This window comes from Aspergillus brasiliensis, assembly GCF_001889945.1.
Source record: "Aspergillus brasiliensis CBS 101740 unplaced genomic scaffold ASPBRscaffold_16, whole genome shotgun sequence".
Lineage (NCBI taxonomy): Eukaryota > Fungi > Ascomycota > Eurotiomycetes > Eurotiales > Aspergillaceae > Aspergillus > Aspergillus brasiliensis.
The window spans coordinates 591816-605061 of NW_027137457.1; the positions used below are offsets into that span (position 1 = coordinate 591816).

A 13246-nucleotide genomic window follows, 5' to 3' on the forward strand; every position below is an offset into this window, starting at 1 on the left:
GCTGAACGGGCCGTGCAGAGCCGCCTATTCACAAAATCGTGCACTTGAATGGGCGGCGATGGCTTCCCGTACGGTCGGGCCGGAACGATCTGGGATACTCGGGACCAGGATCACGTCCAGCACCCAAGCCGGTCGTTCGTCGATCCTGAGTCCGTCCTTGCTGTTGCTGGCGCTGCTGTCGCAACATCCGGACTACGTCGTAAAACGCCTTCTCCACATTGATGCAGTTCTTTGCGGAGGCCTCGACGAATTCGCAACCAAGATCCTTGGCAAGCGCTTGCCCCTCCTGAGCCGAAACGGCGCGCTCAACGGCTTTATCGCTTTTGTTACCAACCAGCATGACCGGCACCGGGAGTGGGGGGCCCGAAGGCGTGTGAATCGGGGATCCCAAGTAACTGGCCCCCGAGGGCGATCCGGAGTTGGCCGATTCCTTGACCATCTTAATCTGATTGTAGAATTTCTGTATGCGGGAGAACGAAGCTCTCGAGGTGATGCTGTAGACGAGGACGAACCCTTCGCCGTCACGAATCCATTGATCTCTCAGAGCAGTATACTCCTCTTGGCCTGCTGTGTCCAGTACTTCCAACATGCACGACTGTTGATCAATGACGACTTGTTTACGGTACGAGTCTTCGATGGTCGGATCGTATGTCTCGACGAAATGGTTCAAACAAAGCTGTTGGGCAAGACCAAGGTCCAAAGATCAGTTGTCGGAACACCAGTGCGGGCGGGGACGCGAAGGTCTAACCTGGATTGTGAGGGCTGTTTTGCCGACACCACCATCCCCTAGCACCACCAATTTGTACAACGTCATTTTCCCCGACATGGCGATTGATTGTTCTACCCGAAAGGTAGAGTGACAGACTTGAGAGATAATTGGGTGTGTCGCGGGGGAACAACCGGTGTGGGAGAAGACCACAAGAGTGGAAAGAGGAAGAGAGGGAAAGAAAAGAAAAGCAAAGAGATCTATGAAGGCTCCACGGTGAGCACGGACGCGGGAACGGAGCGTTTCGATTCGCGAAACGCTGGGGTCCTAAGGAGGACGGCTATTTGGGTAGTGCGGTTAGCCACCGGAATCCATTGCCTTTGGACCCCCAGTCCAAGCTCACCAGTCCACACCGGAAGCGACAGGAGCAGACAGAGATGGGAAATAAAATACGTACCTAAAACACAGTGGCTAAGAAGGCGGTGGAAATTAGGGGGGAGGGGAGGGGAGGGGAAGAAGAGAGATCGAGTGACAGATCGAGAGAGAGCGAGAGAGAAAGGCGTGAACGAAGAGCGATCAAGAAGTCGCCGAATTCGCGTTACTGCGACCTTTTGACCAATGGAGGGGGGGAAATGCAACCAAAGATGGGTAAAGAGAATGTGTGGAATGAGAACCTCTTGATTTGGCTCGAGGACTCTCAAATAAGCGGCCGCCCACAGCTGCAGAATGGCACAAGCGGGCGGAGTTCAATTAGTGAGCTGGCCCGGAACTCCGCGTGAACGTAAGAAATAAGATGAACGGGGCTTGCCCGAGCTTCGAGACACACAGGAAGGTTTGCCTCAAAGGTAATTCTGCCACGTGAGGGGCGAGACGCAGACAATGATCGCCAGCAGCGGATGTACTGAGAAAGTATCCGCAGGCTGCAAAAGGTGACTTTTTTGGGATCTTGAGTTTTGAGAGTGGAGGGGGGGAGGGGAGGGGAAGAGGCGCAAAGGAGGTCGAAAGAGGCTTGGCCGGAAAAGATTCGACGGAAGAGGGGCAACCCCCCGATTTTTTTCTTTTTGGGAATGGTTCAAGTTGAAAGGGTCCCGAAGAGTGAGGATACACCCGAGAGAGGGATTGAGAGGAATGGAAGAGACAGAGAGAGAGGGAGAGAGAGAGGGGGGGAAAGAGAGAGGGAGAGAGAGGGAAAAGAAGATGGGAAGGATTTGCAAGTAGAAGTAAAGAAAAGAAATAATAGTAAGGATGATGAGGGGATGGTATGGAGAGGGTAAAAGGGAAAAATTAAAATGAGGAAGAATAAATAACAAATCAAATCAAAATAAAATAGAATAAAATAAAATAAGAAAAAGAAAGAGGAAGGAAAAAGGCCGACTAAGATAGAGAGAGAGAGAGAGAGAGAGGGAGGATAGATAATGAAGTAGCGGAGACGATGATCCCTGCTGGAGACCAACAAGCGCGGTTTAGTTTTAACTTGCAAGAGGTAAGTAGATACTAGTAGTAGAAAGGAAATCAATCAATGAATGGACCTGATCGGGACCAATGATTTACTAGGATCAATCTAACTGGACAGGACACAACTGAAGTTGGGATTGGAACGAAACGAAACGATCATAATAAGGTGATGGGGGAGAGAAAGCAGAGTGTAGGAGACGAGAGATGGAACAGAGATGGGGAGGGAGTCGCAATAGGAGGAAGAGGGAGTGGAAGTAAGTTAAAGTAAGTAAACCGACCGAAGGAGGGGATAACGAAGCGGATGAGACGAGAGTCAAAAACGCTCAACAGTTTGAGGCAGTTCAAGGCAGTCCGTCCGTCCGTCCGTCAGTCAGTCAGTCAGTTAGTTGAGTGAGTGAGTGGCCAAGTCAACTCCCATCTGAAGGTCAGTCAGTAAGAATGAGTAGTAACTACTAATCTGGAGCTGGGCAATGCTGCAACCAGACCCACGGAGGTGGATAGAAAATGGTGTGGGAGGGTACGGTATGGTACGGTCATCTTACCCGGTATGGAAGTCTCCCGGTGGGTACTAGGTACTTTCAGGTACACAACAAACCCCCCTCTCTTGTCTCTCTCACTCAAGATTTTCTACTCTTGTATCTGCATAGAGTCGAAGATTCTCAAATAAATTACCCTCTCTCGATTTTAGTTGGAAAGTTGAAGGGGTTGTCCCAACTTCTGCTTTCCTGGTTATGCTGCTGTACCGACCACGCACACTTGGAACTAATCAGAACTGGAGAACCCATACAGTGAACCGAGATCAACCTAGAATCTAGACCATACTATCCGACATGGGTATAGGATCGAGAAGAAATCTTGAGAATCCGTTCGGAACTACTAATCCTTGTTGTCTATCTACACAGAACCTTCTAAACGAACGGCGAGCTCAGGCTTGCTGCCTGCGACGTCTCGTGCTTTACATCATAATCGGTCCCTGTCCCACCTGGATTCATTTGTCTGCTTCCTAGAGGACAGAAGTTGCATTCAGATTGAAGTTCACAGTCTTGAGATGGTTTCGGGTAGACACGAAGTGGGTGCATGGAAACACTAAGTTCAAGGTTGGCTCCCCACAACAGACAGAAGTCAGGACAGGCATGGTAACTGGTAATAAATGGTATTGGCCCCGATTGCAGGTGGGGTCAGGAGTCAGGAACGATATCATTAATATGTTTTCTTTTTCGCGTTCTAGTTCTCCTTTAGTTCTGAGTGTTACCATCACGAAGAGTCTAACTGAAGCTCATTCGCCTGGTGCTGAGAAGAACCAATGTCTAGGTGGTGCCATTATTTAGCCAGCGATTGATGGAAAACAAACCATACCAACACCCGTTCACACTTTGCGCAGACGAGTAATCTAGCTGCTGGTGAAGAACCTTTTGCGCCACCAGCTGACTGCCCGAGGTTCTCCCAAGGGACCAGAAAGGCAGTGCTCGATATGACGCCTTATGGAGCGAGCCACTCGTCTGTATGGACCGATGTAGGTCCATAGGACCCATCCATCCCGTGTAGCAGGAGGATTTTCACGGTTGACGATGCCCTAAGAGTCGCAAGTTCCACTCAAGTGCGACGGGGAGAAGGAAAGAACATTCCGCGCCCCCCTCTCTCCCCTGGGGAACCGGACTAAAACCAATCTTCCTGATTATCGGGATTCTGAAAGTGTAACAGATTCCCCCCCAAGAGCATTGTACTTGGCTGTGAACCGTCGTTATTTGCCAACTAGGAGAGGGAGGGAAAACTCAACGACCTTGGACATTGCTTGCTAACTAGGTACGAACGAGTATTCTATTAGTCATTATTTGCACGCTATTGGGGAATTAACCTTGATGTTCACCAGTAACAGGTTCATGGACATCGGCATCCCTAACTTGGTAGAAGACTAGTAGAATTCTCGAACAACGAAAAGGGGCTAGGTAGAACGGAGGACTCCATCGCCGCGGTATATGACGTTTTGACAAATCGTCTTCCGGTCAGTCTTAGTTTAAGAGGGTGGGAAATCCCTGGAGATACCTCGGTGGGGAGTAGACAATGTCCCTCCCCCTATTGCAGCATAGGGAGATTTATCGGAAGCAAAAGGTCACCCGTTCATGAGCTAGATGTTCGCCCCTTGAGAAAGACTAAAACGATAGAAAGAAATTAGGGGAAAAAACAAAGAAACAAAAAGAAACAGAGAAACCAACCATTCGAGGTCGTACAATAATGCATATACCGTTGATTTTGGAAGAAGTCCAGTTCACTAATAGCTAACGTTGAACCCGCCAATATTGAAGACGATGAAAGCTATCATACCAGCGTACTTAGACTGACTGTCTGTTGGGTGAGCTTCAACTATTGTTGGAAGTACAGATCAAGTATCGGGCCGGTCCATAGCGCGAGCTGGACCTCCGGCCCTTCCTTTGAGCCAGAGCTTACTGCCAGCCAACAGCGACGCACCCAGTCAGTCCTCAATCAGTCCTTTTCAATCGAGATTATGAGGGTGAGCAAGAAAAAAAAATAAAACTCTTTCTTGGTTTTTTTTCCCCCTTCTTTTTTCGTAACCTCCATTTGACTGGATTGAATGCAGACGAACTCTTACCAAGCCACATTATAGGCGCGATGTTCCGGAGAAGAGCCTGCTGGCCTGTTCTTGTTTCTTCCTTTTTGTTCGCTTGCTCGATTCTCATATTTATTGCCTGTTTTGGTCTACCGCAAGTGTGACAGGGTTGGGTCTTTCGGCTACAGGGAGTCGGGGACATACTGTAAATCCTGTAAATCCAACAAGAGCATAATAATGAATCCCCTGGATAGCCACACACACACACACACACACTATACCACAAGTAGGCATTATTATCTCCTCACAAACTTCCTTTGGACCAACAAGCAGAAGCCCGCTTACTCCGTACTGTATGCATTATCTTCCTATCCGGTAAGCACCTTCCTTGTCGGGGTTTCCAACCGTTGTTGACACTTGGTTTTTAATATGAATTAATCAACAACGAATCCATCAGGAATGCGAACCCATCGTGATGTGGCCTATCCCCTAGGACTTCGAGGCCATCCATCATTTTAAATAGCATCGCCAGTATTAATATTCCGGCCCCGTTTCCTTCCACGTGGGTGGCTAAAGTAGCTCTCGGGGACTACTAAGTAGTAGTACGTACTGTGTGGGTAGGGACTCGAGTCGGTATTCTACTGGACGGCGGTCCGTGGTCCAGAATCAATTTCCTCGGGGAAGCAAATTGTATCGGACCTTATTCCCTCTGAATCGCCGGTCATCGTCATCTTCATGATAGGTAATCTCGAAGAAAATTCTGACACCGACGGGACGCCCGTTCCCTTTGGTGTGTCTGTTACTCCCTTAGCCTCTTAACGAATTGTAGCCGACGCTACCGGCTTAGTATTCGTTCCATCACAATCAAAACTGACTCGCACGTCTTTTTTCAACGGTGGATGGACGGCCGGCTAGTCCGGAACAGGTCAGATTCAAGTTCCGTACCTGCTCCAGTCAAATAAGTTATGAGTAATGGATAAGGGATAATTTTCCACGGAGTAGATAGTTAATGTTGTTTCCCCCTCTCTTCTTTTCTTTTCTTTTCTTTTCTTTTCTTTTTTTTTTTTCTTTAATTTGTTTCAAATCCCCCATGAGATGCTTACAACTCTACAATAGTGGTAAAATGTGTAAGAAAGTTGATCGAGGACCCTACATTGGGAGCGGCAACTCCATACATGGTATAAATCGCCAGTGCGCTTTGCTCCCCTCCCATCGGCCAACCTAGAACTAGTACCGGCTGCATGACTTGCATGCACCTCATGAAGGACATGCGCCTATTTATCTGAACCTCCACCGATCATGCATGACTTTGATCCAGTGCATGCAGCTTGCTGCTTGAGTATTATGATGGGCCCTGGTTGCTAGAGAAACAGCCCAATGCGAACGGATCAGGGGTGGTGGGCAGCAGCAGCAGCAGCAGAAGGAGGAGAAGAGAGACTGAGAGAGAGAGGGAAGGAAAAGGGCGTCCCACCCGCTTGGGTCACTAAATAACCGGCCAGTAACTAGTATCGACTATTTACTGGGTAACCTGCCCACTTTGCACATGGCTTTGGAACCCCGTGCATCCTGACAGCTTCCATTTCCTAATTACCAGCAGCCAGCCAGCCTTGACCGTGTCTCTCCCATTCCCTGTGGACGACAGGTGTACTCTTCTACTGTCTAAACTTCCCCCCTAGAGCATCATATTTCCGGTGTCTCGTTCCATTTCCACTAAATCCTCCATTCTCTCCTCTGAATGGTGAGGTGGAATCCGCCACATATTCTGCTTCTCCATACAAGCGAGTAATATAGTTCGAACCCCCTGAAAGGACCCCTCCACAGGGCAAGGAAATTCAGTCGAGATTATCTAGTTCCTTCTAGACGCATTCTGGCTTTCTTCCTTCCCATTCATCCGTTGGAGATCCCTCACTCCTCATCTATTCTCCCATCCTCATTTTCCACGTCGCTCACTAAGCGGAGCATAGTCTCCAACTAGAGATGAAACTGAACTTCGAGCTCATCCTCACTGATCGAGACAGCCTTGTGTCTGGCAACCCTGTCCACATCCGGATTGGGCATTCAGACCGACGGTCTTTGCCAAGGCAGTCTAGGAAGTAGACCATGCTCTAGTCGGACATCGTGCCTCGGGAGATGCGGATAGTCTGCGAGGACTCTCTTGTGTTAGACACGTCTCCCCGGCTTCAATTGCCTCTACTCGTTAGTTGGTCCCTCATCTGTCCCCTGCCCCCTCGACTGCCGGCGTCGTCCTGACTAGTAAAGTCTAATAATTGTGGTCTTGAAGTCTAACAAGCCTGGCCGATACGTAGTTACAATGTGACTGCACACCCCTCCTTTTACTCATCTCAAGTGAGGTAATTTCTTAGTCTAACGGCCGCCAGTTTTGAGAGTGGATGTTGTGTGAAGCATTCATGGGAAACTTAGTCGTGGATTCTGTCCTCAATTTTTTTTTTCTCAAACTAAAGGAACGAGCAAAGTCGGAGCCAGAATATGCTTGGTGCGCGCAATGAAGCCCTTTCAATCCACATTCTTCAATGAACGCCAGGTTGATAACACCTCAACTCATGTGATGCCGAACAGCGATGCCCGGTGTCCGTGCAAATCTATCCACACGCCACTGGTGATCATTACTATCTGCTACGCCTCGAAGGGCAGGATGTCCGGCAATGGACCAGCTGGGATGATCGTCTGAGTGCTGCCCGATCGCTTTCCTAGCGCTTTCAGGTACCCGAATTTGTACTGCCCAAGACTGTTAGTGATTGACACCTTTCGACTAATTACAATTTGCTTACTATGCCAAAGAAGGTGGTCTTCTTGAATGCTCCGCCTCGGGTACGCTGCGTTTCATCATGGTACAGCCGTCGATACCAACGGTCGATCAGCGGATAATCATGCCGGATCATCTTCAGGTTGCAGCGGAAGATCAGGTAGTAGGCTACATCGAACCGACAAATGGTCGTGTACAGTCGAATGTCCGCCTCCGTGATGTTCTCCCCAAATAGGTATGGCTGATGGCCTGGCTGTGCCAGGTGCTGCTCAACGCGGTCCAGGGCCTCGAACAGTGGATACAGATTCGCGTCATAAGCCTCCTGCGTTGTGGCGAATCCGGTTTTGTACACTCCATTGTTAATCTTGTGATATACCCACTCATTCATTGCGTCAATCTCTGACCTCAGATGTGCCGGGTAGAACCCCCCGCCAGGCTGGTTGACCTCACGCAGCTCCTCCGGCAGAAGATGGTCGAACTCTGTGTAAAACATCCTGATGATCTCGCCACTCTCGTTGTTCACGATTGTTTCCTTCCTCTTATCCCAGAGCATCGGAACGGTATAGCGTCCTTCGTACTCCGGATCCGCCTTGAAATAGAATTGGCTCAACTTCGTGAACCCATACAGGGGATCTTTTTCTGCGGACCCCCATCGACCAGAGAAGAACCAACCTTCGGGCCCCAGCTCGGGGTCCAAAACAACAAGCTGGATGATGTCCTCCAGGCCCTTGAGAGATCGAACCAGGTTGGTCCGATGCGCCCACGGACATCCGTAGTTCAAATATAGGACATAGCGGTCCTTTTCAGCAGGGAACTCTGCATTAGGATCCGCTGATACAGTCGAGCGAAAGGCGGAGTCCTTGCGCCGGAAGTGACCGTCTGCATCAGCATGGCGATGCACCTGGGATTCCTGTCAAGGCTTAGCTATCTCGTTATCTCGACGAATTTGGGCGGAGATGATCTACCTGTTCCGCCATACTGCTACCAACTAGATAAGTTCAAGCCGACCAAGGTAATTGATACGTCAAGTAGCACCAGAAGATGAGCGCACTGCCTACAGTCTCCCTGTCCGAACAGCCAGCCAGCTTTCAATTAGTTATACACAACCTTGAGGTCTGGGTGCTGACAAATCGCCACAATGATGACATCTTATGATGCGGGGCAGAGCTTGGAGAAATTAACCGAAGACTGAGCTATCGTCATTTCTAGGGGCAAGTGTGCTGGGAGGATATGCTAATGCCTGGATACTATGACAGGAAGGACTGCATCGGTAGAAAGGACGCTCCAGATAATCCTTTTGGGTGTTGCAGATAATTCTGCACCACCTTGTGCTCGACAACTAACGTGCAGAAGCAGCGCCTGAACACACTCTATCCTCAGCAATGCAATTCTACAGCCTCGTTTCTGTCAGAACACCAAGTCGCTCGGCCACTCCAACCAGGCCGCCGGAGCCATGCTCCAGCCACTGGTCGACAAAGCCCTCCTGTTTGGCTTCGGCAATCTGTTCGGCGGTGAAGGTTTCCTCCTGGGGCCGTTCGACGTAGATCGTCATGAAGCCTGCTTTCTTTGCCGCTTTGAGATCGTATAAATGCGCCGCTACCATCCCACACTCACTAGGATCCAAACCAAACCGCTCGGCTGCTCCATGATACGCTCGGAGGGCGGGCTTATATGCGCCGAAGTGCTCGGCACTGGCCACGTCCATGAAGGGCAGTGATCCATACTTCAAAAGATCTTCTAGAAGGGACACATTGCCATTCGACAAGGTGCAAGTCTGGAACCGGCAATTCAACAGCCTCAGGCCTTCGACCGAGTCTGACCAAGGTTCGAGCCGATGCCAACAGAGTGCAAGGTCCCATCGCTCTTCATCCGATAGGATGTCGTGGAGACCTTTTTGGTGAAGCAGCTGCTGGATGGAGGTGTAATGATGTTCATCGACCGACACGAACGTCGATGATGAACCAAAGTTCCTCGTAAACCGTCCATAGGATGCGCGCCATTCTTCTGCAATGATCTGCCAGTCCTCAGGGGTCATGGCCTGTACCCGTGCGCGGACGTCCGCTGGGAGCTGCTTCCCTGGGTCAAGCAGAGCACGCTCAGCCGCTTTCATCAAAGCCCGAGTAACGCAGGAGCGCCATTCCACGACAGTGCCGAAGATGTCGAAGAATAGAACCTTTGGAAGTGGGCTGATCGGCATAATGAGATGTAAGATTTGACTCGTGTGGCGTACCTATCTCGCTGATGCAAGGTTCCGGTGTCACTTGTCCGTGTTCCGTATTGCACAACGCCGCTGAAGGTGCCTGTCTGTCAGAATGTAATTTCAGAGCTTCTGAATCTTGGCGAATGCGTGTACGGATTAGCTGCGTTCCTATATTGGCACTTCGCGGGTCTCTGAGATATGAACGGTGTAGCAGGAGATCCTCCAAGGCGTCGATCGGGTTAAAACATTCAACAACACCACCTACTGAGAAAAACAGGACTCTAGTTACTCGCCTAACCTATCTAGGTACATAAGTCACACACGGAAAGAGGAAAGAGAAGAGTACCAAATAACCCAAGCGATGATGAAATCATGAGGGGAAAGGATGGCGAAGGCGAACAAAGCGTGCACCGGCAGAAACATCAGCCAAGAGTTCTGGCGATGCAAAGCATGCAAAACGATCGACTCTCTCTTACTCTCACATACTCTCTCCCACCTTTCCTCTCTGCTCTCTAACCCCCTCTCCCTGTGCCGTGTTTGAATAGTGACGAGTCTTTGACTACTCGCTGTTCAGAGTTCGGATTAGACTCCCGACTCCCTGAGCTAACCTGACTATACGGGAGAGGCAAAGAAAGTATTAAATGTGATGTTCCCCACCCCACAAGCTGCGGTGATCTCTGGATCTATCACATTATCACCATCCATCGTTGCTTCAGGTTAATAGGCAGGAAAATACGGAGTACGGGGTTGCGACTCACGGAAAGTCCGCGCATTGCTAGCCCTGCATTGGACGTTCGCCGTTGGCTTACCAGGGCGTCTTCTAATTATCCTTTCCTGGACAATGACAGCTGCAGCCCGATGATCCTTCAAACGGCGTGATCTTGGACTGTCTAGGATCGGAGTAGCGACCGACTCTCTTCGGTTGTGCCAAGGAGGCCTGTCTCTATGCTCTCCTAATTCAGCCAGGAAGACACTATCTATGTGATCGCCTGTCTCGGGGGTGCGTTGTTAGTACCATGATAGTTGATCCTGGTGCTCTCTGGAGCGACGCGACAGCATCCGAGACACCACAGCCGGACCAGTCCAGACCAAGCGCGGATATTCTCCGACGAGGTATTGATGAGGCACTACTGATTATTAGGAGATTAACACTAGCGTTATAGTTATTATTGTATATTGCGATTTAATATGGACTGTCTAAGTATGATCCCTGTTCACTTCTCACTGCAGCCTGCACCGCCGTTCAGGTAACGCACGGCCGACCTGTCAGGTCCGGTTTACCCCTGAGATGAAGGCCGGAAGGCGCAAAATCCAGTCCGTCTTGCCGCGTGGGTCGCCAAGCATGAAGCCGGCGCAGACTACAGCCGATTAGACTGCAAGCCAATTGGCTTTGGTACGTAACTGCTCACGTTCTCTGATTCAGCCAGGGATGAATGTCGGATGCTGATTTGACTGAGCAAGACCGGATTGATAAAAAGAGATGCTCGATAGATACTAGCTGGCGACAAGTCCTTTTGCTCCATTCCTTTACGATCTAACGCACATCATCGCCTTGCGTCACACGGACCGCACGCGAAAGGTGATCGCAGATGGTCGCCAAGCCCTTAAATGAATTCGATATGAATATACTATCCACCCGAGAGGTCCGTGATGGTTTGGTGACAGGAAAGGTGAGTTCAGGTATCGATCCCGTCCGCCGACGCAGGCGTGATCACAAGGAGACACTTGTTTTCCCCCTTCCCTCGCAGACTGCCAACAACAGCAAGGAAGCTTGCAAAAGGGTCATCCATCCTCCCCGCTTCCCTAGTATGTAATTTCCGGACTGGAGACACTACCCAAAAGTTGAGCATCGGCCCGTCTCTCAAGGTGGTCCTGAACCAGGGAACGGTGGAAATGATAAGTGGGGAGCTAAGCTGAACGGAAGCACCCAAGGATCCTTCCCGGCTATTCCTCTCGTGTACCCCTTCTGGGTTTGAATTGACCATGGGATTCAATGAGCAGAGGTAGTATGGAGTACGGAGTACAAAGCGCGGAAATTAAACGCCTCTCATCTGATTGCCTGTCAAAATTCGGGCTAGGTGCTCTCGAGCTGAACCGTCAACTGCCCGGACGACCATCTTGATGAAGGAACTTCGAATCTATTCCGTATCTGGCAGCAATTTGGGAGCGACAAACACCCCATAAGGACGTGACGGGAAGGTTTCCCAAAATATAAGTTGTGTGCAGCATTTTCTGGGGCCGGCGAAAGGATGCTGAAACATGGAGCACGGACATGTTGGAAATCCATTGGTGGCTTTGAACAAGATATTCTGAAGCTTCCCGTCCGCCATTCAATCATACGATTGGGGAGGTGCAAACTTCTTTGACGGGCTACCATGTCGTGTCGACTGCAATCAGTCCCTGCAGGTTGGCCTTCACTTACGGAGTAAGTTAGTTATCCCGGTGGCTTTTTCGACATCCGCTATCTATCATGACGCTGGCCCGGTACAGCCGGTCTCTGGAAACGAGGCTACCAATATTTCTTAGCCCCTCGGAGAGAAGTCATATTTAAGGCAATCTCACCTACCAACAGGCGCGGAATCGAAATCGAGGAGAGGCGATGATCCCATTGAGCCCACCGGTGGACCCGACTAGTGATTGACACGAACTGCCGTCCAGTTCAATACTGCTGCTTTTAGTTTTAACGACCTTCCGCCGGCAGTCTTTGTGCCGGCCGTATTTTCGGGTCGACCTCGGTCGCGTTTTAGTGCACCTTAGCTCAGTCTTTTGGTCTTTTGCTTTTCTCCATTTAATTGGCTTATCTTTGTATTAATGTCCGTTTTATTTTTTATTTATGCATTTTTCTTTCTCTTCTCTCTTTTTACTTTTTTCTTTTTTTTTTTTTTCTGTTTCTTCTTTCTTATTTCTCCTTCTTCGTGCTGGTGTTTTCCTTGCCCCTCCCATCGGATACGCTCATCGGATTCGCGCAAGAAGTACGGAGGTCACAGGGACGATCTTCAGCCTGCCATCCTCCTTTTGATTATAATCTTTGAGTACTATTATAGTTTTTGCTTGTGTGTGTGTGAAATTTCTTTTCTTTTCTTTTTTTTCTTTTTTTTTTTCTTTTGGCTTCCTTTGCCCCCCTGGCTTTCGCGTTTGCCATCCCCTGTTCCCGCGGTGTGTGCTGGGATCAATGCATGTCGCCTTCCAAGTTGTTTCAGATTGGACTCGAGTCCCTTTTTTTCCCCCTACTGTAGATAGTTACTGCCTCTTGTTATTTTTATTACACAAGTATCATTTTCTGCTCGGCTTTGTGCTGTCATTGGCTATGCACTGCCTCCGACGAGGGTTTGGCTGTTACCAGTCCGCTGGTCACCAGCCATTCATCTGCAATGGCGGCGGCCGATCCGTCGCACTGTCAGACACATCCTCTATCACTTGCCTATTGGATCGGGATCCTCAAACCCAGCAGCTGTGGCAAGCTCTAGTGGAGTCGTCCGGTGGTTTCTCCTCACTAGCCCATTGGGTGCGTGGAGTTGGCCTTCGAGTTCGGCTCCCCATCCTCCTCCCCCTAAC

The 13246-nt window shown here is 49.8% G+C and overlaps 3 protein-coding genes across 3 annotated transcripts; all 3 read right to left on the bottom strand.

Moving 5' to 3' along the window:
• Window positions 1-28: 28 nt before the first annotated feature.
• On the bottom strand, window positions 29-826 carry rasB (Ras small monomeric GTPase RasB; the record flags this gene model as incomplete). Its single annotated transcript, XM_067627985.1, has 2 exons — window positions 29-676; window positions 749-826. The coding sequence occupies 2 exons, from the start codon at window positions 824-826 to the stop codon at window positions 29-31; spliced, it is 726 nt and encodes a 241-aa protein (XP_067474731.1).
• Window positions 827-7361: 6535 nt separating this feature from the next.
• On the bottom strand, window positions 7362-8468 carry ASPBRDRAFT_200182 (uncharacterized protein; the record flags this gene model as incomplete). Its single annotated transcript, XM_067621405.1, has 3 exons — window positions 7362-7463; window positions 7517-8401; window positions 8457-8468. 3 exons carry the CDS (start codon window positions 8466-8468, stop codon window positions 7362-7364), a joined length of 999 nt encoding a protein of 332 aa, XP_067474732.1.
• A 413-nt stretch (window positions 8469-8881) lies between these two features.
• On the bottom strand, window positions 8882-9688 carry ASPBRDRAFT_34322 (haloacid dehalogenase, type II; the record flags this gene model as incomplete). Its single annotated transcript, XM_067623215.1, has 1 exon — window positions 8882-9688. The coding sequence occupies one exon, from the start codon at window positions 9686-9688 to the stop codon at window positions 8882-8884; it is 807 nt and encodes a 268-aa protein (XP_067474733.1).
• Window positions 9689-13246: the final 3558 nt, after the last annotated feature.